General features: G+C 39.7%; 1 protein-coding gene across 1 annotated transcript in view; it reads left to right on the forward strand.

Moving 5' to 3' along the window:
* The first annotated feature begins 2047 nt into the window (after positions 1-2047).
* The window catches only part of RAB38 (RAB38, member RAS oncogene family), a 50065-nt gene continuing 27153 nt past the window's right edge, over positions 2048-24959 (forward strand). The window contains exons 1-2 of the mRNA XM_019739564.3: positions 2048-2523; positions 22312-22592. Of these exons, the coding sequence (XP_019595123.2) occupies positions 2322-2523; positions 22312-22592 (483 nt within the window). The 5' untranslated portion in view covers positions 2048-2321. The remainder of the gene's footprint in view (positions 2524-22311; positions 22593-24959) is intronic.

Consider the following 24959-nt stretch of genomic DNA (forward strand, 5'->3'; position numbering starts at 1 on the left):
GTCTCAAACGTCCTGCCACCCCCACCTTGTTTCTACCACCATTATCTCTTTGCCCAGACCAGACTTGTCTCTCAGCTCTCCAGAACCAGGATTTTCTATCTGGCAAGGGTCTTATTTTCTCATCATCCCTCATTTTGCAGGCTCTTATAATGGCTTAAGCACCTCAGGTTCCTGAATTCCCCTCCCTGCAAAGCCAAGCCACAGTGTTGGTCAATACTTTAAGCGTGTGGAAAGGTTGGCTCACTTGTTAGATATAATCTGCCTGGTGTGTCCCTGTGTGAGTAGCAATCAAAGGATGATGTCTACCTATTTAAGTACTCAATAAATACAAGCCAGTGCAACTCTAAACACCATCACTTAGTGCCTATTATGAGCAATGCTTCTGAGTAACCCTCCAAGGGAACAGAAAGCTGATAAGATATAATGCCTGTCCACAGTGTTTATATCAGAGAACATGGTATAAAAAGCTGTTCCCTTATTTGATATTAATAGCTGCCATTTATTCAGACCTACATAGGCTCCACACTTTATTATATGTATTATCTCTAGTCTTCTCAACAACTCTATAAGGCAGATATTACTCTCATTTTGTTGATGTGGAAACTGAGGCTCAAAGTGGTTATGTGATTTGTCCAGGTCAGGCATCTCAGGAACTCTTCTGCTTGTTGGTGGCTTGTGCAGGCTAAATGTCGGAGGAAGTCAGAAAGACAGTGGGTGCACCAAACCTTCCATTCTTAGTTTTACATGGGCCTGGATTTAAACCGAGTTCCAACACTTGTGTGGCCTTGGGAAAGCTGCTTTCTTTCTGTTCCTCATCTATAGATTAAACAAAATACTCCACTTCATAAGACAATTGGAAAGATGAAATGAGATAACGTGGACGTTGCTCATTCCCCAGCACATTCAGGCACAAAATGACTCATGTTGGTATAGAACGCTCATGCCCTAGATCCTCATGCCACTTCCTCACCAAATTCAGGTTTTTACCAAATTGTTACCTTCTCAGTGAGGCCTTCCTGAGTCACCTCATCTAAAAGCCAACCCCATTCCAACTTGTCTTATCCCTTCTGTACTTTATCACCAACTAATATATTAGAGATTATACTTACTTATTTTTGTTTGTCTTGTCTCTCTCCACCCATAACAAGGTTAAAGTTTTTGAGATCAGGAATCTTTGACTTATTTCTTTATCACCCCAAGTACAAATATATATTGGTTAAAAGAATGAATGAAAAAACATAAAACAAAACTCTTTGGCACCAAAAGATTTAGAGTTGAATTTGGCTTTTTCCTCACTACCTGTTTGACCCTGAGTACATTACTTACAATGCGTAGGCCTTGATTTCCTCATTTGTAAAATGTGAAGAATAATGATTTCTGTTTTTGAGACTGCAGAGATGATTAAGTGACATATGTACAAAAACTGGCACATAGCAAGTCATGGATAATAGCAAGGCTGCTATTATCATCACTTAAAATAATCTGACCAGTTGTTTAACCTCAATGCTGCAGCTCAGAGCTTTTAAGATACAAGGAGGCTAAAAACCAAGGATGCCCTCAGCAGTTTCAGCCCAATTATCCTCCTTGTTAGACTATTAACAGTTGACTAAGTATGAAATTGCTCAGTATTCACACTCCAACGATGCTGATAGGTCTGGATTACCACTACCAGGTCCCTGAGGAAGAAAGGAGGCTGGGGCAGCTCAAATGACTTGCCCAGAGTCACTGGCATCAAAAACCAGGGCATGCTGGAACTACACCTGCATGTCCTCCCTCCTGAAATTGTGTTATAAGCTGCCTCTCTTCCAAGTTCTGCGTGTGGGACGGTGGCATGTTCCCTGACCTCGGGAACCCAGCCTTCAGCTAGGCTTGTCAACGTCATCTCTTGCAATTCACATAAATTTTTTGACACTCAGTACTCTCGCGCTCAAGCATGGAAAATAAAAACACAACCCCTTACAGCTTTATGGCCAGTATTACAGGCGAGAAAAGCTCTTTGGAAGCTGTAAAGCACAGTATGCAGAATCTGTGCAACAGGCATTCACACGCGAGCCGCCTACTTCCCAGTCCCCAGGAATGGTTCCTATCTGCGCTCCGCTTTCAGGCCGCACCGTGCGGGGTAGGGAGGAGGATTAACCCCTGCTCGCCCGTCTGGGCGTTTCTCCAGGCGGCGGGGTGGAGTCCCGCCCCTCGGCTCCCGCCCCGCCGCCTTCTCTCCCCGGCGCCTTCACTCGTGCTCCCCGAGCCTCTTTCCCTCCCAGGCCTCGGCTGCGCTTCCCGGCCAGGCAGGCACCGCGCAGCACGACGGGCTGGCAATCAGGATGCAGATGCCTAACAAGGAGCACCTGTACAAACTGCTGGTGATCGGCGACCTGGGCGTGGGCAAGACCAGCATCATTAAGCGCTACGTGCACCAGAACTTCTCCTCGCACTACCGGGCCACCATCGGCGTGGACTTCGCGCTCAAGGTGCTCCACTGGGACCCAGAGACAGTGGTGCGCCTGCAGCTCTGGGACATTGCAGGTGAGCACCTCGGGAGGGGCCGCGGGAGCGCCTCGCAGCCGGTCTCCAGTCCTGGAGCGGAGGGTTGCGGCCAAATGGGAGAGCCTGGTGTTCCCCGGCGCTGCGCCGAATGAGACTTTTCCTGGTGCATTGGAAACTTGGTTTCAAAGAAAACAAAACAAAACAAAAGTTTCTCTCCCTCGCTGAAACTTCCAGCGCTTGGGGCTGTTGCTTTAACTCCCTTCCCTGGGATCTCTACACAGCATGGGCCTTCCCGGGGACTCAGAGGGAGACCCATCTGGAGTTGCATTCAGTTTTCGGCCTCCAGCTCATTTTCCGGGCGCGGACCATCCTGCTGGTGACGCGACCCTGAGTGTCGTGCCCGCCCTTCCGTGCCTCCGCCGACCGAGGGGAACCCGGTAGACGGGTTCACAGCGGGAACCGGGAGAGTTCCTGGGTTAAAGGAGTTTACCAATTCCTATCTTCAATCGCTTACTTTCTTCCAACTTTCTCCACCCCCCTTTCAGCCCTCAGTCAAGCGAGTTTGAGGTTCTGTTTTGAGGAAGCCAAAGACCTTTCCGTGTGCATATGGGAGCAAAGTGCTATTTCTCTTTATCTTTCTCCCTCTGCCTCTCTGTCGTCTATCAAAAGGAGTTTGTGTATCTATTTTAAGGCCAGTTTTGTGTAAAGGATTATGACATTAACCATAACATTTTTGATGTGGCGCTAAAGTTCTCATTGAGAGACCTGGAAAAGGAGAAGCTTCTTTACGGTGTTTGACGTCAGAATTAGATTCTGAGACTTTGTACCAGAAGCTAGGCCCCGTCAAATGTGAGGATGCGAAGTGTCTGCGTGAGTGAGTCCCTGGATTGAGGCTGGTTGCAACCTGGGCATGCCCGATCCCTCATTACAGATCTTGGCTCTGCCACTCACTAACCTGCTTAGTGGCTTCAGACAAGTCCCTTCAGCTCAGTGCATCCCTCGGAAGTGGAGAGCGGTTAGACAAAGACAGCTCAGAAATCGTCCTGCTGGGATTCTGGGATGAGCCCCTTCACCTCTGACTGTTTCATGGTCTGTGGCTCCAAGAACCTTTTTAAGTGCTGAACCCAAACTAGCTGGTTCTCTTTCAGAGAATAGGTTCTTTTTAGCTGGTGCGTTTGACTGGAAACACTTTATCATGGCTTGAAGCAAGAAGAAATGTGGACAATTTTTGAAAGGGCATTTCTGGTTCTGGGGACTCCAGTGCCTCTTTATTCATCAGCTGCCAGATCATATGATAACATTCTTGGCATGTGGCCAGATTCATGCATAGAGAGTCATCTTCAGCAGCTCTAGTAGCACAGGGGTTATCACAGACCAGAAAATGTCATCAGCCATAACGTGATTGGGCTTTTCATCTAGAAAATCCACTATGCGTCTGTGTACTTTGTTGCTGCATTTCAGGGTCTGCAAACTCTTTTGGATGAGTTAGAAGTCTCCCGAACTCAGGTCTAGCATTAGCTTACTGTTTGAAAGGGGCTGCAGCTGTAATTTAGACTTTTGTGTCAAATGCACGTCAGGATGTGACCTCAGACATGTTATATAATGTCCATGGATCTCGGTGTCCTCACCTAACAGAGAAGAATGAAAGCCTGATTAAGAGCCTGAATTCCAGAGTCACACTGCCTCCGTCTGAGTCCCTGTTTTAGTCCATATGTCATGGGTGATTTTAGGCAAACTTCCTAACCTGGTCTCAGTTACCTTATCTGTAAATAGATGGACTGCTTTCTCCCAACAAATGAGAGATGAGCAACCAATAAATGCTAGCTAAAGGCGATAGTCCCTACCATTTAGCAGAGCAGCAAGGATTATTGTTGTACACTAGCTACCACTTTTTTTTTTTGAGCATGTATAAATGCTAGGCAAGAAGGACATGCTATAAATGTGCTGATTAAATCCTAATAAATGATGATTTCCATATTGCATATATAATCTGTTCTAAAATACCAAGCACCATTTTTCAGCTTTATCCATGTTATAACACTGTCATGAGCAATTTAACTCCCAAGCTTAGAAATGCCTCCTGAGCCATGATTCTGGACTAAGGATGCTGTAGAGACTGTAGCCACAGAAGCTTGTGTAGATAAGAAATCTGAGGAGCCCTGGAAAGTCAGTTCTCCAGCTATGGTGTTGTGCAGCATCTCAGTAGGGGAGCTTCTTCGTCCCAGACCTCTGATGTTCTGTGATAACCTGTCTTTGGCAGCCTCCAGCCCAAAGGCCCTTTGGCTGAGCTAGACGTCGGGCAGCAGGCAGAGCTGGTTGGGGGAGGCTAAGTGTTTGTGGAAAGGATGTCTGGAGCATAGTACTGACATGTTTCAGGCTATATAGGTAGACCCGTGAAGAGTGAGTTCATATGAGAGCCAGCCTTAGCTGCCCACCCAGACTCCAGTCAGCTAAGCGTGCTTTATAATACCTTCAAATCTCGGCCTGTCTCTTCAAACATAGGAATGCCTCTCTTTCTCCTTTGTGCTCAACTCTGTTATACATCTGGAAAGAACAAGTAGTGAAGGCTAATGGGCCTCGCTGTGAGAGGGATGGGGATACAGATAGAGATCTGCCCTGTCCAGACAGGATATCAGATCCACCTGCTATAAATGAAATCTTTGCTGAGTCTTGATGTTCATTTGGTTCAGTGCCAAGTAGAGATCCATTTGTCCAACAAATTCCCATGATATATATCTCATAGCCACTTAGACTGGCAGTCTGATCTTGAAAGACTCCAGAAAGTGCATTTCAGCGCTGTGAACTTGGCCTTGAAACCAATGTGATGAATCCCACAAGGAACAGTCATCACCTCGAGTCCCAGTGGTTCCACCCTAGAGGAGCAACTGGGCTGGCTCTGGGTTCAAAAGCTCTTGATAGGATGAGAAAAATTGAGTCACTTTGCCCAAGGCCACCCAGCTAAGTGGAAAAGCCGGAGTTGACCTAGATCTACCTGGTTTGGAATCAAAGCCATATACTTTATGGCTACAGTATGAATGCCTGGTATACCGATGGCCTATAAGGGTTATGCCCTCTTCCCCTTTAAATGCATTTCTTCTTCAGTAGATGGGTTATCCTTACATTTTCCTTCCTATTTCTAACGGGTTTTTGGATATTATTCAATACCACTGTGCAGACAGTGAAAGGAAATGGAATGAACATGTATTTTTGAAAATTTGATTCTTGGTTGTAGGTTTGATTCTTTTTATAGATTTATTAGAAAAGAAGTAAACAAAAAATTCGTACTTGAGACTCTTTTTGTTCTACTCCTCTCTAAATGCTGATACTAGCATTACTCCATTAGCACTTTCAAAGAGAATTATACAATTTTCTCTAGAACTCTTGATGTTCTTTGGGACCTCACTGCAGGAATTGGGACAGTCAGAGTAATAGTAGCTAACATTTCTTAAGTATGTATTCTTACAATTGTCCACACATTTAATTTTTAATTTCCCAGTAAAATAGCTGTTTAAGTGGTAGTGCTGGAATTTAAAACATGGCCATTGAATCCAGCACCCAGGTTCCTAATAGCTTTGCTCTGCTTCCTACAATTTAGAAATGGAATGCTTTGGACATATTCTAAATATATTCTAAATTATAGATATTATAAACATATAATACCTAACATTGGGCAAGCCATGAAGCCTTGCTGGACTTCAGTTGTCCCATCTATAAAATGATGATTGTTTGATTTTCCTGTGATATCACATATTTGTACTGTTTATCTCTTCCCATCTCTATCAGTTTTAATATATTCTCACTGTGCCCAGGTAGTATGTGGTAGCTTATTCAAACTTCTTATTCCAAGCAACTTGGGCAAGTTACTTAACTTTTATGTCTTGGTTTCCTGTCTATAAATGGGGGACGATAACAGAATCTGCATCTTAGAATTGTTAAAAGAATGAAATGAATTAATTCATGTAAAGCTGTTCCTGACAGGTATTAAATGCTGAATAAATGTTAGCTATGACTATTGTTTTAAACTGGTTTCACATACATTTTCCTGCTTGATTTTCCCAGCATCATTGAGGGTCTAGAGAGAGCAGGTGGTGTTAAACCTATTTTATATTAGAAAAGATCAGGAATCGGAGAGGTAAAGGACTTGCCCAAGGTCACAAGAGCTAGCAAGTGGCAGAGGAGAACAGGAGTAGCAGGTCTATTTAACTCCAACATATATAGATAGATGATAGATAGATAGATAGATAGATAGATAGATAGATAGATAGATAATATACCTATAGATACAGATACATAGGTATAAATATAGATATGTATAAGAGAGAGATGACCAAGTCTGTTGTCTGTCAGAAAACCCAATTCTAGATTTAACAAATATGGTAGAAAATAAAGTTGGCAGGTAATTTAGAGAGTGCTTCTTCACCATGTAAAAGTTTCACTGCTAGTCTCTACTAAATAATCAATGCTTCTAAATATTTAAAGCAAGATCCAACTTATAAGAAAAATATTTCTCTGCAGGGCACATCTATACTAACTTTCCCAGCCTAAGCCGTGTGACACAGAAGCACTGGAGGACATTAACCATCCAACAGGCAGAGTGAAAGGGGGAGGCAGCCTGAGTGTAGAGTCAGGAGCCTCGGAACACGGACTCCCCACACTGGTGGCTGTGAGATTCCTCTGGGCCACAGTGGTGTGTTGTTTTAGAGGTGATGAAGTGCTTCCACATTGTGAAATTCAACCGAGGGAAGTGTTTGGACTTGACCATCTCTTCAGTATCTATTTCAAAATACTGTAATTCTCCAAGGAGTTTTAGAAGAAGAATCTTAAATATCAATGAAATAGATCTAGAAAAGTAGGAAGAGCTAAATCTGGCAACCACTATGTCAAGCAAAAGAAACGAAAAAACACGTTAAATTGCAGCCTTTTTCTGCTGGACAGTTGAGCAGTTTATTGCCTTGGTTCTTGCCTGGATAATTATAGATTTTCTAAGTATTATGTGGACTAACATACTATATGCTTACAGGTAAATAATATATACACTGAGCAAAACTGTGAACTTTCAAAGTGCGGTGAGGGATGTGTTGGGAAAGCACCTCCGGGCTTCTTGCAGGATAACCATTAAAACCTCCATCTGTCACAGACACATGTGCATTAGGCATGTGGGACATGTCCTCTCATCTAGGTTTTAGAGGACTAGTTCTGATAGGAGAGCACATAGCAGAGTGACCAAGAAACGCTGTCATTGGAGAGAAGGGCGTGGGGAGGAGAAGCACTTATGCGTTCAGTTGTTTCTTCAGCAAATATGTATATTAAATGCCTGGTATGTGTTAGGCCTGGTGCTAGGTGAGGGGAAAACAAGGAAGAAAAAAGAAGTGAACAAGACTTGGTTCTTGACTTCAAGAAGTTCACAGTTTAGTGGGCCTGACGGTACGAAAGCAAATCACTGTAACACTGAGCAAAGTTACATAGGTAACTTCAGAAATCTCTGGTGGTACAGAGGGGGTTCTCTCTACACCATCGTCATCCAGTCTCTGAGATTAAACGTGAGCTGGCTGGACAAAGCCTCTAGCTAGTGTGCTATTCCCTGTGCTCCTACTTCGCACAAGTTACTCCCTATGAGTGAACTCAGGGCTACACAACTTGAGACAGAAGTTCCTCCTCTGGCCCTCTTTAACTGTCTCCTTCTCTTGAGGATCTCATGCATTCCTATGGCTTTAAACTCTATGCTGATAACTCCAAAACTGTGCATATAGCCTGGACTTCTCACGCGCTTCAGACTTACCGTTCTGTCTTCTTGCTGGGCGTCTCCTTTATGATCTCACTTCTCTTGCAACATCACTATGTCATAGCAAAGTTGCATAAAAAAACAGGATTGCTGGGTGTTTTTTTTTTCTATTAATAAAGTAACATATGCTCAGTGTAGCAAAATTGGAAAGTACGAAAGGAAATAACAGCAACAAAGGAACACAAACAGAATATATCCACAATCAATCCTCTTAATGATAAAAATAGTAAAGGATGCTATTTGTAAGTTTAAGCTAGACATCTTCCCCACACACTGGACTTTCTTGTTTGTGTTAACTATGCTATCTTTTCTCCAATCACTTAGACTTGAAACCTCTGCCATCTTTTCTCCTTCTTCTTTGATCCTCACACACCATCCATCTCCTAGTCAGATAGTAATTATGCCTCTCCTGCCACTCAATTGCCTAGACCAGGGACAGCACTATTATTACTTAACTGTTCTGCTGTCATAGCCATCTGACTAGTTCTGGTCTCCTCTTCCTCTAGTTGCTTTGTGTACCAAGGTCAAGTTTATCTTCCCAGGATATAATTTGGTGGCTCCCAATTGCCTATAGATTATATATGTCATGATGAGAAGAATTAACATGGTGGGGATGAGGTGATAGGAGAGCTGATAACTCGAAAGACAAATTCTAAGTCATAAAGCTATTGAGAGAGGAGATTGTGGGGTTTTAGCCAGTAACAAGTGACTGGAGTCCTTGAGGCCTGGCCATGTCAAAAGGAAACCCAGGATCTGTCTCATTGTGGTCTTGTTGTCAGGAACACAGTTACTCTCATTGAGGGTCAAAGTGGTACTTAAATAATTTTTTTGTTTTACTGCATTATATTAAAGTAGTTTTAAAACTTGAGGATTTGAGAGGTATATCTTGCCTGGGAAAATTTATTTGATTGCTTGATAAGCAGAGGGACTTAAGGGAGAATGAAGTGGATCAATCTTTGCTCTAATGGAATCTGATAGTCTAATACCATGTTTCCCTGAAAATGAGACCTAGCCAGACAGTCAGCTCTAATGCATCTTTTGGAGCAAAAATTATTGTAAGACCTGGTCTTATTTTACTATAATATAATATAATATTTTCTATAATATGAGATCGGGTCTATAATATAATGTAATATAATATAATATAATACCCGGTCTTATATTAATTTTTGCTCCAAAAGACACATTAGAGCTGATTGTCCGGCTAGGTCTTATTTTTTGGGAAACACAGTAGGACATAAAGATATTAAAAGATAATCATGAAGATAATTATTTAATAACTGTTTTGATAAGCGCTTTGAACGGGAAGTGTCAGGTATGAAAGGAAAGTTTAAAAAGGTGGCCTACCCTAGTTATGGCATGGAGGTGAGGAAACACAGTGAGGATTGTGGGTAATCTGGCATTAGCTAGAGATTACAGAGTGTGTGGAGGGAGGTGGTGAAACAGAAGCAGCAAATTAGGAAAGAACATATATGCTAAACTGAAAGTTATGAGTGATAATTCCTTATGTTTATCAATTTGTCATAGCAATCTTTGCAGTTTAAACACCACAGTAATTCTGGCAATCAGGTCTTGCTATTTCCAGTTCTATAGGTGAGGAAACTGGGCCAAGTGTAAGTAGAACATGGTATGTGTTACACAGTAGTTGCTCAATAAAAGTGGTTTGGTGTTAAGCAGTCACTGAGTTGACATTAGAGTCATTGCTCACCTAAAAAAAAAAAAAAGAAAATTGGAAGTAGTTATGCTGTGGTATAAACCTACCTTTCTTCTCTTCTGATGATTAACTTTGGGGAATCCTGCAAAGCCTTCAAACCATTGAGAACCCTTTTTATTTCTTTCACTCTCTTTGATTCTGAGATGGACATTCTCAGGGGGATATGGTGGCCCTACCTCTTCTGGGGTAGAAAGAAGGTTTATTTCATCAAGGGAAGATTCTCAGGTTCTAGGTTGCTGTACTAGAGTAGTCTTCCTCAACTTGACAAGGTCATGTCTATGGCTGGAGCTTGGGGTTCCAAATTATTGAATTCTACTAATTTTTTTCAGCTGTTTGGGAATTTGGTTAAGAAGTTATATGATCTTAAATTACTCTTTGAAAATAATTTAGGTTTTAACTTCCACCATTGCCCACTAATACCTTTAGTTTCCCACACTCAGGTATTAATCAAATCCTATCTTTTCTACCTTGGAAATTAGCTCTTATTCCTCCTAGCCATGTCTTCTTCACAACTCATCTGAACTATTGTAGCAGCTTCCTAATACCCATGCCTTCCTCAAGCTTTACCCCCCCCCATCAGTTTGTAATCCACAGTGGTGAGACATCTCTGCAGGTATCATTCTCCAGTTAGATAGTCTCCAGTTTGCCACTCTGCTTACCCCAGATTAGAAGTCTTCTACTACTGCATTGGAATGTCTTTTCCCACCAAACTTTAACGTAAGTTCTAGCATAGTAGTTGGTGCTTAATTGGTGCTTATTTGTTCAATAAAAAGTTTTTCAGTCAACTATTTCATCATTGCTTTTATTCCAAGACATATCATTAATGTAAAACTTCGTTCAACAAAACAAAATTAATATACTTAATTTTGTTCATGCTTGAAAGACTTCATAATGTTATGAACATTAACATATACAAATGCATACATTTTGGAATCAATAAATATGGTAATCACTTTTCTTAAGGAGGCATTCTATTTTAGTTTTTCATCAAAAAAACTGGAGAGTAACCTTAAAGACCAATTCTTAAAAACTGTACTTCATTTAACAAAGTTTCATAATTTGGAGTGAAATGTCATTCATTTGGAGGTCAAATGATCAAACTGTATCTTTATAATTTTGGGATATAATTTTTGTACAGTAGATGAGCTTATTACTTCCTGAAAGGTCTTTGTCACAAAGTTAAAACCTTGAGGGCCTATCAATCCAAATCATTAATTTTACAGATAAAGAAGCTGTGCTTTGAATGGGGGGGTCACATTAGTTTCGCAAGCCCATAGACCTAGTTAATGGTAGAACTGGAACCAGAATCAAGCTTCTTTGGTTTATTAATAATGATATTTAAATAACTGAAAGCTATTTTTTAACACCAGATGTTTTGGTGTTGTCTTAAGCACCTGCACACAAAGATAATTGAATTTAGCAGGCACCCAGCCCTATGGGAGGTCATGTAATGAAAAAGAGAAGATGATGGTGTGGCATCGTGGACACCCAGAGTCATCCAGAGTCTGGCTTCAAATAACGTTCCTAATAGAATGTCCCCCACTCTCCATTATGAGGCTTAGAATTTGGCCATTTGAACTCCTGTTATTCCGTGTTCATACCCCAGGTTTCTCGCCTCTGCCTTTGCTGTTGCTCTTCTTGCTGGTTCACATGCCCTGCCCTTTATTTCCACACATCCAAATCCTACGTCCTGTTTAGGAAGGGCAGTTCCTCTGCAGAGACTTCCCTGATTCTCTCATTCCCGTGCAAACGTCTTCATCCCTTGAATCCCATGCAACTTTTCTTTATCCCCTTCTAGCACCATCCCTTTAGCAATTATTTGGTACTTCCCCAAATAGCCTTCATGATTTTTAGCAGACCTTGCCACAAGTTGTTTGTTACATAATTTAATGAAATAACTGTGGAGTCAGCAAAGAAGAGAAGGAGAAAACACCATGCAGGAGGAGAACCGAGCAAGGGCAGGTTTGAAAGCAAAGGGAAGAGAGTTTAAGAAGAGAGTAGTCAATTGTTTCAAATGTCCGAGGGAAATCAGAATTATTACTTTTTGCTGTGAGTCTCTACTTTTTGTATAGTCTGGTAGTGTTATCCTGAAACATTATTTAACCTTTCTTCCTCATCAGCCTTGCGTAAATCTGCTCTCTCAAGATGAATGATTGAAAACTTAGCTTCTTGTGTGATGGAGAAGCTCAGTTTCAGCTTCTGAATCTACCTACAATAGTTCCCCAGCTTAACGAGTTAGACAAAGAAATTATCTATAATGTGAGGGATTTAAACAAATTACAGTCTAATCTATAGGATGACGTTTAGAACAAATTAATTTAAATTACTTGTTGGGAGGACTGTTCTCTCCTACAAAAAAATGTTATTAATAGCCACCATTTATTGAGTGGCAGGCATGGTGTGTTGTGCATTTTCATGCATCATTTATTGTGCACAGTGAGCTTGTCTGGTAGGCACTGTTACTAACCTCATCATAGAGACACGAGAACTGTGCATAGACAGACTAGAAAACACACGCACGCACAAGGGAAAAAACACATGTAAAACTTTTCAAAGTCACATGGGTAGTAAGGGATAGTGCTGGGATATAAACAGATTTGTGTAGTTTCAAATCCTATTTTCTAATCAGCTTATTCTATTTCCTAATGGGTGATATGACAATGCAATGGTTTTCATGTGTCATAGATTGTTTAAGTTGCAATTAGAAAATGCACATTATTTATTTTAAAGGAATAATTTATTATTTTTTGAACCTTTACACTTTTAGATAGAACTAAGAATTGAATGAGCTGTAAAATTTGTACGTATCACGGCTGCAAACATGTAGTTTGTTTGGCTTAATAACAACCAACTTAATATACTATTTTTAGGCAGGAAAACAACAGTGACTGAAGGACACAAGTCTCTAGTTTGAGTATTAAAAATATGATGCTGGACAGTATTGGAATAAAAATGAAGTCTTATATGGGGTAGTGTGATATGTGTGTTTTTTTAAATTTAAAGAAAGCAATATTCTAGACGCTACCACCCTTCATTTCCTGTTTCACATTGATTTTCACATGACTCTTGCTTTGTATTACACAAACTGCGAAAACCCCTGTTTGAAAAAAAATATGATCACATCAAAAGGAATGGAACTCGATCTACTGTTAAAATTGCGAACTACCTCGAGCTAGTAGTTCCTGAGGTTTCTGATTGATCTTGAGCACCACTGTGTTTTCCTTGAAATTTTAAATTGTACACCTGTGAGTTCATAGAGGCACCCCAGAATAGTTTGGCATGCATCAAGAATAGCTTTTTATTGAATACATCTGTGCTTACATTTCAGTGGAGGTATTTTTAGGTTGTTGGTTAGGTATTTGTTTAGGTTGCAATTCGTTTATTTAAAAACACAAGATGCTAATTGTCTATCTCTTCTATCACTTGGTTTCATTCTCTCCATCCATCCAATATTGGACATTACTTCAGTATATGATTTTGTTTCTCTATCCAAGGGAGTTATTTCATTTAATGTGAGCATTGGACTCCAGTCAAAATCAATGTGACAAAAATATTCTGGGATACTGCGATACTCATACTCACACACACACACACACACACACACACACACACACACACACAGCTTTAAATCTAAACATAAATTCAGAATGTAATGAGAATATTTTTGAAATTTAACTTAAAATATAGATTCCTATATCCATCCTTCCTTTCTCTGATGCTATTGTTTATGAACACCTTAGAAACAATTGTTAACTTTTTATGTCATCTTTTTTTCTTACACACTTGAGCTTGATTCAATACTCTGCATCCAGCTTTCCCTTATTGAATAGAGGTGAGATTTACTTATAAGAGATGATGGCCAGTGGTAAGATGAAATGAGAGCCGTTACTTATGGTGGAACTAAAGAAACTGCACAAAGAACCTGGGTGGTTCTGAATTGGGTACAGAGAGTGGATCTTAAGAATGAGCAGGAGTTTAGTAGGCATGAAAAGTAAATGAGTTGGCTCAGAGACCTTGCTTTATTCAGTTTACTCCTCTCCCGGCTGGCATTCCCTCTCATAAGTAATAAATCAATATTAACTGTTATTTCATTAGGTAAAGAGTATTTGTATTACTAGTTCCATTCTATTTCGCAAGTCCATTGTGAGCGTAGACTAAGAGTCTCTCTGAGTGTGTGTGTTATGGAGACATACAGGGACAGTAATTGAGTAATTCCACGTGGGCTCAAGGAGTTGCAGTGTAATTGGGGATGCAGGCTGCAGAGGTTTGCAGCTCATAAAAATCAGTACAAGGCAAGGCAAGCAAGTGATAGTCAGTGCTGTGTGAGTATAGAGGAGGAAAGAATTAAATGTGGGGCCAAGTAGTCAGAAAAGACTCCAAAAGGAAGGGTTTGGTACGTTGAAGAATAGCTACAATTTAGTTAGGTAGAGAATATGGGAGAAGGTATGTTCTAGTGGGCGTGGGGGTGCCATGGAGTGAGTATGAATGAAAGCAAGAAGCAGAATTTAGCAGAGCCTAGCAAGGCATAGTTTTGGGCAGGACTGTGACCTCGGTCTGAAGACTAGCTTTTAACTTATAGATCAAGGTGTGCACTTTGAAAATCCCATAGGAGCCAAGAGGATAAAATAAATGAACTCTTTCTCTACCTGGCAAACACTTGTCCATCTTTCAGAAGCTTCTGAAAAATCTGTTCCCAATACTGGGCCACTGAAGCTACTGTTCCCTGTTTCCCTAGGAAATGGGAACAATGCTTCCCCATCATCCTGGCTCCCGTTTTGTTTCTCTACACAACTCCACGTACAGCTAGATGGATGTATTGGAACAAGGCCACATGTGTTAAAGAGTGTTTTAATGCAAAAAATAAAAACATAGAATTCTAGGTAATCATTTATTAGAGCCTTATAATAAGAAAAATGGATCAATAGCAATAATTTAAAAAATATGTAAATTGCATTGAATTGTATATATTTTGTTAGACTTATTTTTAATAAAATTGATATAAATACACAAATTTGAGGCAGTGAGTGTTTTTGTGTTATATAACAATGTGAAAGGAATAGCATCTGAGCAAATTTTCTTTTTTTTTTCTCCCCTTTAAAATTGGATGTTTGGTACTGGTCAGTTCAAATGAACTAATTTCTAAACATTATTCATATGATGTAGACTCTGTATTTCTGAACATTCTGAGTTTTCAAGATAGTCTAATATCTGTTTGATTAGAGATCTTCCAATTTATAATTCTTGGGAAATAGTTTAAATTGCTTTAAATCTCATGTGGGTGACATAACGTGTTAGCAGCACAAACTTCAGTTTTTGGCATCTGCTGTAGACAGTGGTGAATCCCTGAAAGTGTTTAATTAGGGAAATGATAGGGTGAAAACAGGACTTTGAAAGGTGTAACTGGCAGAGGTGTACAGAATTTAAAGTACAAGTTAAATCTCAGCCCTTATCACCCCTGGAAATTCAACCTCATATATACAGCTTCCTATTGAACCTATCTGCCTAACAGACATCTGAAACTTAGCATGTCAAAATTCTGATCTACAAAACCGTCACCTCCAAAAGTCTTCTCCATCTCAGGTAAAGTCAACTCCATACTTTCAATAAATCAGGGCAAAAGTTTGGGAGTCTTGCTTCAATCACATCATGATTTACATCCCATCTATCACCTCATCTCCAAATATATCTACAGAACAACCAATATTTCCCACCATCACTACTACCACTTTGGTCCAAACCATTATCTCTTGCCGGGATTCTTATCTCCCCAATTCCAACTTTGACTCCTATAAGTCATTCCTTAGTGCAGCAGCCAGAATTAACCATTTACTTCTGTCAGTTCATGTTCCTCATTTGTTCACAATCCTTCAGTGCTTTCCTCTCACCCAGAATAAAAGGCAGCATCTGTATAATGGCCCCAAACTGTGTACAGTCTGGACCCTGTGTGAGCTGCCTGCCTCATCTCACACCCGCTTCCCCTCGCTCAGTCCTCTCCAGCCAACAGTCTCCTTGCTGTTCTCCAAGCATTTCGCAGACACTTTTGTGCCTCAGCATTTTTGTACTTGCTGTTCCCTCTGGCTAAAACTCCTATCTCCTAAATATCCATATGGCTTGCTCCTTTACCTCTACTTGGTTTTTACTCAAATGACAGCTTCTCAGTGGGTCATCACTATCCATGCTGCTTAACTTTGCCCTCTCCACTCACATACCCTTTTCTCTTTTCATGCTTTATTTTTCTCCGTAGCACTTTTCAACAGATACTGTAATATTATATGTATCTTGCTTACTTTTTTATTTACTGTTTATCTTTTTTCACTAGAATGTAATGTTCATGTGGGCAAGGATTTTCAATTTTATTTTCCTAGTTGCTAGACCAGTGCTTGGAAAACAATAGACATTCAACATTTTTTTGTTAAATGAATGGATGAGATGAGATGAGACAATCCTAACTAGGGTGACATCAATGATGGCAGAAAGAAAGCGATGAATACAAGAGACATGACAGAGGATGGCTCTTAGAGACTCATTAAGCCTGCCAGTATCCACTGGGAATGGGTAAAGAATTATGCGTTATTCCTTCACTTAGCAAGGAGACTTTATTGAATGCTTACTGTACACAGTACAGCATCAGACATGGGAGCTACGGAAACTTGCTTCTGGCTAGGGAGAGGTGAGTAATTTTGAATGGGAAGATTATACAAGGTTAATTTCGGGATATACACCTAGGTGACTTGGAAGAATGGTGATTGATTGACACTTTTCTGACAATGATTTGGTAGAGCAAAGAAGTGAAGAAAGAATATGAAAAAGTTTCAGAACCATTGCTGAGGATCAGATGAGCTCTGAAAACCTGGAGAAAACCTCTCTCACCAAGATGTCAGCCTGACTCAGATCCTAGTGGGTTTTCCAGAGCCTTCAAAGCCAGTTTAAGCCATTGTTAGTTTAGTGGCCCTTGGATCATCCTGTAAACTGGATAGTTTTATTTTTTTCTCCAGATCCTTGTGCAAGGTCTATACTTAACTTTTGGTTTTATGTTCTGCTTTTCATACTATTACTCTCTGGAAATAAAGACCATATCTTGGTGACACTTTTGGCTCTACTGCTTGTGCCATGACCCCATATATATATGGAATAGAGTAAATTGATTTCAAGGGATTATTTCTTAAAAAGATGAGAATGATTGTGAAAAAAGTGACATTCCAGTCTGAAACTTGTTGCAACAGATGGGCACATAAACCTGTTAGAATAATGTTACTTTCTCCATCATTGAACATGTATTGATTATTTACTGGAAATGAAAGTACAATATAGAATAAATGCATTCATATGAAGCACTAGTTCATGAATACATTGCAATGTTGTATGTTAGAGGAAGAAGGAATCTTAATTTCAGTTTATTTCTGCCATAATATCTTGAGCTCTTACTATATCCAAAAGGTGAAGAAATAGGCCTCGGATTTGCAACATTAAAACATAACTACAGTCACCATGCTGTACATTAGATGCCTGGAACTTATTCATCTTAGAACTGAAAGTTTATACCCTTTGACTAACATCTCCCCATTCCCCCATCCTCAGCCCCTGGCAACCACCATTGTACTCGCCCTTTCTATGTGTTCGGCTTTCTTAGATTCCACATATAAGAAGTCATTACAGTATATGTTTTTCTCTTCCCGACTTATTTTTATAGCATAATGCTCTCATAGCATTGGCCCATGTTTTCATAAAAGGCAAGATTTCCTCCTTTTTTATGGCCCAGTAATACCATTGTCAATAATATTGCAATGACTGTGGGTGAGCAGATATCTCTTCCAGGTAGTGATTTCATTTCCTTTAGATAAATACCATCAGATGATTTCCTATGCTAGAGAATGGCACTTGTCTGAATACCTGTATTTATACAGAGAGTGCCAAAAAAAGGTATACACATCTTAAGAAAGGAAAACTGTATTAAAATTGTAATACTCAATATGTGTGCATAACAGAAGATGAACACAAGTCACTTTTGACTACTGCAATTACAAGAGGTGCTCAAAGTGGTTACTATCAGCATCCAGACACTTCTGATTATGACGATCTACTGCTTGAACTATGTTGACCAAAGTGTCTACCTGTATGCATTTTTTTTGGCACCCCTGGTATTTACTTTAAGGGAAAGTGGGAGGAGTTCTGGGAACTGAGATGCTGAGAGCCCCAGTTAGGGAGCTGTCAGAGGTCTAGGTGAGAAGCAGTGAGGGCCTGAACTGGAGTGCTGGCAATGCTGATGGAGAGGAGGGGGCAGGTGAAGAGCCACTTCTGAAATAGAAGTGTTGGTAGGACATTGGAGACCCTTTGGGTATGGGGGTGAGAAAGGAGTTGGAAGGTGACTCGAAGGTACCACTCTGGGGGACTGTGTGGATCTCTTCCCGGCAGTGATTTCATTTCCTTTGGATAAATACCCATCAGATGAGGATGATGGTGCTATGAACCAGACTGAGATACATGAGGGGAGTAAGAGGTGAGGATATAGAAGCCTACATCTGGGATGGGGGTGTGTTGTTCATTACAGGGGGTTGCCAGAGGCAATAATGAATTTAGTTTAGGCCATGCAATCCAGTTTCCTTATTTTACCAGTGAGGGAACTGAGGTTCTATATGGTAAAGTGACTAATACGAGGTCACAGAGCTAGTTGGTTAATCAAACACCTGACATATTTCCTCTTGTTTTGATGCCAGAAGATTCACTGCTTGGTTTTCTGCACTGAGAGCATCTATATAGTACTAATTACCAAATGAAAATATCATTAAATGCACAGTATGGCTTGTGTGTATTTTCAGCCGAGTCCGTGACACAAATCGATCATTTCAGGCAGGTGAGACAGAGACAAGGGTTGATTTAATGGAGATATCACAGGGCTAGCTAGAAGGCGTGAAAGCAGGAAGGCACCATAGAGATCAGTCAGAACCACTTCATTTTACAGATAAGAAAACTGAGTCTCAGGGAAAGAAATATATGTGTCTAAGGCTTCACTGGTGACCAGTGATTAAAATTAAGACCTGTATCTTCTGACCCTTTAAGTTAGTGGTTTCTGCAGTAAGGTATTCCAGATTGTTATTACAGCCCTTGTACGTGTTGAGATTCAGCTGAGTGCTTTGTTATTTACTCTCCCTCCAAGCTGAAAGATGCATCATCAGCCACATCCACATTGCTATGGAGTAGGTGTTTAGAGACTGAGAGAAGCAGGGACCTACATGGAGGATTGGATCATTTTCAGTGCGTGTGTCCACTGACGCTTCTTAGTTTAGAAGTGCCTCGAGATCAAAAACTATGTATTTGCAGCACAAAACACAGAGCCTAGACCATATTTGCCATACACTACGTGTCTGTTGAATGAGTGATTTAACCTCAAGGATGATTTTTGAATCATGGCTTTCTTTCTTTTTTTTTTAAAGTAAATTACCTATGATAAATTCATCAGGTCTCTACTTTGCCCACATGTAAGCACTCACTAAAAGTCACATGGTTCTCATCTTTTAATAAAAAACAGCAGGGAGTGCTGTCAGCTGACAGGATAGGAATGATAAAATGTGAATACTAGAAGTGCCCTGGTCTGAATGTGGCCTCTTGCTAGAACGCCAAAAATACAAACTGTTCAAGTCTGCCGGCCCAGTGACCTCAATAAACAAAGGTCTTTTCTTTCTAGAAACATACTTTTTTTCATCTTGTTTATCATCTGACACACATACCCTCACAAACTCAAACACATACACGCACATGCACACGCACGTGCACACACACACACACACACACATTTTCTTTTTTGAATTCTTATGAAGGTGCTAAACCTATATATTGCTGTTTTGCATAGTCTTGAAAATGACCCTTTGCCATATAGTCAAAATGTAAAATCTTTCTTCTTGAGGACAGCTTTACTCTGCTATGAAAGCCTCTGGACAAGTAGATTATTGAATAACCCATGACTTTGCCCTTCATCTGATTAGTTCCCTAAAAGAGATCATAAGACATCCTTCCAAAGCCTAGAGGCCTTCAGAGGCCTGAATCATCACAGAGGGCTTTCCTCCCTCCTCCCCCCCATCTTCCTGAAATGTCATGGCCACCGTGAGTGGTATCAAAGGAGATCACTGTTTGATTCAGAAACAAACAAACAAACAAACCCAAAATACAAAAGGAAGAAAGAAAATACATTTAAAACTCATTTGAGAAAAGGAAAGCTTACCTGTGGCTTTTGTCATATGAAGAGTATTATACCCCTTTCTTTTATTGACCGGACAACTGTGAGAATGAAAAATAAAAATGCCTCCATGGTATAACCCATATAAGAAATATTTTAGGATCATCATGTGCTGGTCCTGACAAAATGTTCTTTCCAGTGATACGTACTTGAGTACACAAGCTCACTCACATATTAGAAGCTCACTCACATACTAGGACAGGAACCCTTGACCTTCATACATTTCCACTAAGTGCTTATGGTTATGGATCATTTCTCTCTCACAATCTGCATTGCTGATGCTCATATGCACATAACAGCCTATAAAAGAGTTTGGAAACTTCAATTAAAACTTATCACAGAACCTCGTGCTCAAAGTTAAGTGTAAATTGTTCTTAGAGGTATATTGACCTATATGTTCTTAGAGCCATGCCAGTTTTAGCCGTTTATTCTTTTGAAGATAAGCTGGCTTATTGAATACATACTTAACTTTGTTTTAATTTGTTTAACTTTATAAGACTCTGAAGATAAATGCCCAAGTTAGAATAAAAGTCCTTTGTCTGGTCATACACTTCTGGAGATTTTTTATTCAGAAAATATAAACCCAGTCTCAGCCCTTGTCTTCAGCAATTACTAGTACACCAGAGTGACAAGCAATAGGGTTTTGTTCATTTTTGTTAATCAGCTGAATTACTTGTAATTTTTTATTATAAAGTCTGGTCTGGAATTATGATTTCACTACCTATATCATATTGTCTTTCATAATTTTTAACATGCTGGAGAAAGGGAGGGAAAACTCAAGTACCAGGTAGTTTTAAGGTATTCTGCTGGGTGCTTTACACATGTTAATTCATTTCATTCTCAGGACAACTCTTTGTGGTCAATATTGTTATTGCCATTTTACAGATGAGGAAAGCTCAACTTAGGGTGTTTAAGAAGTTTGCCAATATTCAGTTAGAAAATTTAGATCAGAACAAAACTAATTCTAGCGGATTGATCTAAATAAGACCAACCCCCTTTCTTGTTTATTTCCTTCCTCCCCCTTTTTCTCTTCTCCTCCTCCCACTCTTTCTGTAGCAGAAGGCTTTCCTCATCCAATAGATTGTAGACTATTTAAGGATACAGGTCATCTAGTTCACTGTTGTATTCCTAGCATGTCACCCAGAGACTGGCGTTGACACATAAGTATCTATTATCTGTTTAATTGAGTTGAATGGGACACTTCTGGTACATAAACCTGGAGAAGAGCTAGTACAAGACTATGGTTTCGTAGTTGAGAATGTTCAATGTTGGTAAATTGCTTTCAACTGTGGATTCAAAAAACTCTGATTTGAATTCTGACTTCCCAAGCTTATTAATCTGTATAATTTGAGCAAGTTACTTAACCTCACTAAGTCTAAATTTTCTTACTTTAAAATGGGGATAATGATTGTACCTTCATGATCATTTAGGTAAATCACATTTCTGATGATGAGTGAGCATACAACAAATGCTAGCTGTGTCTGTTTGACTGTTACCGTTAATTGGAGTTCACTGTGGCTACCTTTTTAACATACTGCATCATGTAGTTATTTATTGTGCTTATCATTTATAATCTATGGTTCCACTAAAATGTAAGCTCCATGACATGACAGTAGGGATTTTCATATTTTAATCTCATGTATTGAGAACACTGTTGTCCCACAGAACATTCTGCGATAATGGAAATTTTCAATATTGGAGTTATGTAATATTATAGCGCTAGCCACATGTGGTTATTGAACACTTGAAATGTAGCTACTTAATGTGACTGAGGAAGTGAATTTTAAATTTTAATTAGCTTTAAGGAATTTAAATGTAAGTAGCCATGTGTGGCTTGTAGGATACTGTATTAGCAGAGTCCTAGAACATTTTATGATACACAGAAGCTTCAATAAATACCTGTTAAATGAACGAATCCCCTCTGGACTCAAAGATCAAGAACAAAACTGCATGGGTGCATATTTAGCTCATTCTTTAAATATGAGCAATGAAGCACTTGACTGAGTGATCTGCTCATAATGGAGGCCTCATAAGGTTACAATATATGATTTGGTTTGCTATTGTAATAAGTTTTTGATTTCTATGTGTTTTTGGTGATAGGTCAAGAAAGATTTGGAAACATGACAAGGGTCTACTACCGAGAAGCCATGGGTGCATTTATTGTCTTCGATGTCACCAGGCCAGCCACGTTTGAAGCAGTAACAAAGTGGAAAAATGATTTGGACTCAAAGTTAAGTCTCCCTAATGGCAAACCAGTTTCAGTGGTTTTGTTGGCCAACAAATGTGACCAGGGGAAGGATATGCTCATGAACAATGGCCTCAAGATGGACCAATTCTGCAAGGAGCATGGTTTCGTAGGATGGTTTGAAACATCAGCAAAGGTAATGTGACCTTACAGGATAAACTTATTGTAGACAAGATCACAAAGAAAATGGCATGTAATCATTTTCATCATCATAATGATAATAATATGCGTTTGTCTAGTGATTTATAATTCCCAAACTGCTGTAAGCTCTTTCTCATCTCAAATGGATGAGTACGTGTGCAGGACAGGAATTATTATCCACCATTTATGATGATTGTGGCTAAGGGAGCAAAGTAACTGATACATGGTCATGTTGATAATAGTTAATAACTGTGCTCATTTATTGAGTGCTTATTATGTGTCAGGCACATGTTATCTCCATGCATTTCCTCATGCAGTCCTCACAACTACCCTATTAGGTAAGTATGATTTTAGAGTAACTGAAAGAAATGGGCCTCATGCTCAGTGTTTCTGCCTTATTCATGTATTAATTAATTTACTCCATCAGCATTTAATATGTTCTTCTGTACCAGGAATTGTGCTTTGCCCTGAAAATGAAAAGATGGCAAGAACACAGACTATCCCATTGGGAACACTAGAATAGTGGGTGGAGAGAGGAGATGGCAAGTAGAAATGTGAGGAACATAGTGTGGTTTGGCATTACTCACCTGGGTGGCAAGGAGTAGCAGGAAGTGAGGGCAGCGTCAGGTCGGGTCGATGAAGAATCTGATGTCGTATGGTGAGGGTGTTATACTTCCCATTATGTCCCACGCTGCTATCTGATTGGTTAGATGCATGGTTTTTACTCTACTCCCTTTTGATTTTGTTTATGTTGTTGTAGCTCAGTATCAGAGAGAAAAAAAAATAATTCATGGTAAATTTTGAAAATTAAAAAAACACAAAAATAAAATAAAAATAAATGTTTTGCTATATTTTCTGGTATTTTCTCTATGCATATAAATATGTGTGTGTGTGTGTGTGTGTGTGTGTGTGTGTGTGTGTGTGTGTGTGTGTTTTACATTCTTAGAATTGCATTCTGCATAGTTTTATATCATGATTTTTACACCTTTATGTATTAATGGAACACATATTAAATACTTGTGGAATATAGGAATTGTGTTAGTTGTTTGAGGTTCAGCTGTGAATAAGGCAGGCATTGTCTGTGTACTTATTGAATTTACGTTAGTCCTTTTTGTGAACATTTGTGCACATCATTAGGGAATGATTTGAAAATATAACTTGAATGGGCATCATTCTAATAGGCTGGGGAGGAGCCTCTGACTGGTTTTAGGTTGGAAAGTGGAATGGTCGGATTTGCCCTGGGGACTAGGGAAAGATAGCTTGGAAGCAGTAAACCTGGAGACAGTGACATGGTAAGTATTGCATTCCTATGGGAAAATGACAAGTCTTTGAACTAAGGTAATGGCTTTAGGGATATGAAAGAAAAACCTGATTTGAGACTATTGCTAAAGTGTCAACACCAGCAGGATTAAGCAACTGCTTGGATTGAGAGATGACAGGGAAAAGAGGGTGGTGGTGCCATTTTTTCTGTCATAGTTGGGACTTTGTTTTGTTTTCTTTTCTTTCTGCCATTTCATGGAGAGTCTTAATGCCTACGTTCTCTCTGTGCTGTCGCTAAGCTGGTCTTATGTTTAGAAGTTATTACAGCTCAGTTAATTGTCTTCCTGATTCGGGCCTCATTTCTTAGGGATTCTTCCTTTGATTCAGGACACAGTATCATTTTCTACTTTCTGGCTGTCACTGAACTTTTTTGGTTTGTTTGTTTGAAGAACTTATTGTAAAGAGAGGCAGGTAGAGCAAAATTCACAGGTATGGTTACGTTACACACAATTTAAGAAACATTATATTTTTTGTAGTCTGATTCTTGAATGTTAGTCTGGCTTTTTAAAAAATTTCCAAGTGTGGGTGAATTCCCCTATTCTCCTATTGCTTAGCCCCACACTCAAATTTCATTTCACCCCATAGCTCCTGCATCTTCATTCAAATTCATTTCTTTTGAGTCACTCTCCAGCCTGGAAGCCTCCAGGCACCAGGGTAAAAGACTAGGATTTTTGAGAACTACATTTCTCAGTTGATTACTTTATATTTGAAGAGCAAACTAGATTGAATGACTCATATTTGTATGGAAAGAGGAATCTTCCATCATTTATTCATTCAACAAATATTATTGAACACCTGTTATGTACCAGTCACTGGGAATAGAGGTATTTACAAAACAGAAAGAATCCTGACTTCATGTATAACAATAACAACAAAACATAAATAAAATGTATACTGAATACGTGCTAGCAAGAAAACAAAAAGAAAGGAAGAAGTTTATGAATTTGTGGGGAAAAAGCTCACTCTGACTTTTTCCTTGCTCCACCATTGCGGTGTCAAACTATGCTTATGGGTGTGATGTTCATTAACTTAAGGCCTGGCT

The sequence above is a fragment of the Rhinolophus sinicus genome, chromosome 14 (genome assembly GCF_057876585.1).
Source record: "Rhinolophus sinicus isolate RSI-liver-muscle chromosome 14, RSI-T2T, whole genome shotgun sequence".
In the NCBI taxonomy this organism is placed as follows: Eukaryota; Metazoa; Chordata; class Mammalia; order Chiroptera; family Rhinolophidae; genus Rhinolophus; species Rhinolophus sinicus.